Genomic DNA, 1,399 nt, shown 5'->3' on the forward strand with positions numbered 1-1,399 from the left:
GGGTGGGGCGGTGGAAGCAGGCTGCGGGCGCGTGCGGCGTGCGGCGTGCGGCGCAGCTCACCCCACGTCCCATCAACCAGCCAGCCCCCTGCTGTGCTGCCCCCTCCCCCCTGCCGCAGCCTTCCTGGAGCAGATGCAGAAGGGCGGGGACCTCAACCTCATCGGCCAGGTGGGGCGCATGGGCAGGCCTTCTTACTTTCTTTTTCAACACCGGCTGCCGGCACCCTCCTCTGCACTGTGGCACACGCCCGTGCCAGCCGCCTGCCGCCGGCGGCTCCGTTCTCGTGCCACACACCCCCGCATGCCGCCCCGCCGCCTCATGCCGTATCGCGCCGCTCTGCTCCTCGCCCGTACCGCCCCGTACCGCACGCAGTTTGGCGTCGGCTTCTACTCCGTCTACCTGGTGGCGGACTATGTGGAGGTGGTGACCAAGCACAATGACGACAAGCAGTGAGTGGCCGGGTGGTGGGGTGGCCGCTGGGGGAGTGTGTGTGGTGGCTTGCTGTGCGTGCTGTGCTGTGCTGTGCTGTGCTGCTGTGCTGTGCGATGGCTGGCGGCCGTGTGATGCGTGGCGGTGGCGTGGATCGGGCAGGAGGCGCGGCGGCAGAGGGAAGCGGGCATCGCGGGCTGTGCGCAACGGCCGGCACACTTGACGTGCCTCCCCACCCTGCTGTCCCGCGATCCAAATGCCTCGCTGACCCGCCGTCGCCGTCCCCCGCTATGCCCCCCGCAGGTATGTGTGGGAGTCCAAGGCCGACGGCTCCTTTGCTGTGAGCGAGGACACGGAGGGCGCGCCGCTGGGGCGCGGCACCCAGATCAACATCTACCTCAAGGTATGGCGTCGGCGTGCTCGCCACCCTGCAGCGCCTCTGCATGGACGGCGCCTGCCCGAGCTGCCCCAGGCGCCCGCCTGCCGCCCGCTGCCGCTCCCTGCCGCTCCCTGCCGCACCGTGCCGCCCACCCGGCCGCCCGGCTGCTTCAGCAGCCTCCCCGGCGCGCCCCGCCGACGAATCGTTATGTAACCACCGCCGGCCCCTGCCACCCGTACCGCCGGTACCGTACCGCAGGAGTCGTGCCAGGAGTACCTGCAGGAGGACAAGCTCAAGGAGTTGGTGCAGCGCTACTCCGAGTTCATCAACTTCCCCATCTACATGCTCACACACTCCACCGTGGAGAAGGAGGTGGGCTGGGCTGCCTTCCCTTGCTGCTCCCTTGCCGCCCCTGCTTCTGTTTGCATTGTTTGCCCCCTCTTGTGTTGTGCTTGGGGGGAGGGATCAGGCTGCCCCGCCAGCTGCATTGCCACCCGTGGTGGTGGTGGTGGGGTGGGGTGGTGGTGGGCAGCCAGGCCGCCGCCGAGCGCTCGCCGCCGCCGCCGCCGCGGCTGCGGGTCGCCCGTCTG

General features: G+C 70.1%; 1 protein-coding gene across 1 annotated transcript in view; it reads left to right on the plus strand.

Moving 5' to 3' along the window:
- The window catches only part of CHLNCDRAFT_59468 (hypothetical protein), a gene marked incomplete at its 3' end in the record, with an annotated part of 7,318 nt that overhangs the window by 1,460 nt on the left and 4,459 nt on the right, over positions 1-1,399 (plus strand). Inside the window, exons 4-7 of the mRNA XM_005842712.1 lie at positions 134-169; positions 374-450; positions 734-833; positions 1,068-1,181. Coding sequence (XP_005842771.1) covers positions 134-169; positions 374-450; positions 734-833; positions 1,068-1,181 — 327 coding nt within the window. The remainder of the gene's footprint in view (positions 1-133; positions 170-373; positions 451-733; positions 834-1,067; positions 1,182-1,399) is intronic.

This window comes from Chlorella variabilis (genome assembly GCF_000147415.1).
Source record: "Chlorella variabilis unplaced genomic scaffold CHLNCscaffold_65, whole genome shotgun sequence".
In the NCBI taxonomy this organism is placed as follows: Eukaryota; Viridiplantae; Chlorophyta; class Trebouxiophyceae; order Chlorellales; family Chlorellaceae; genus Chlorella; species Chlorella variabilis.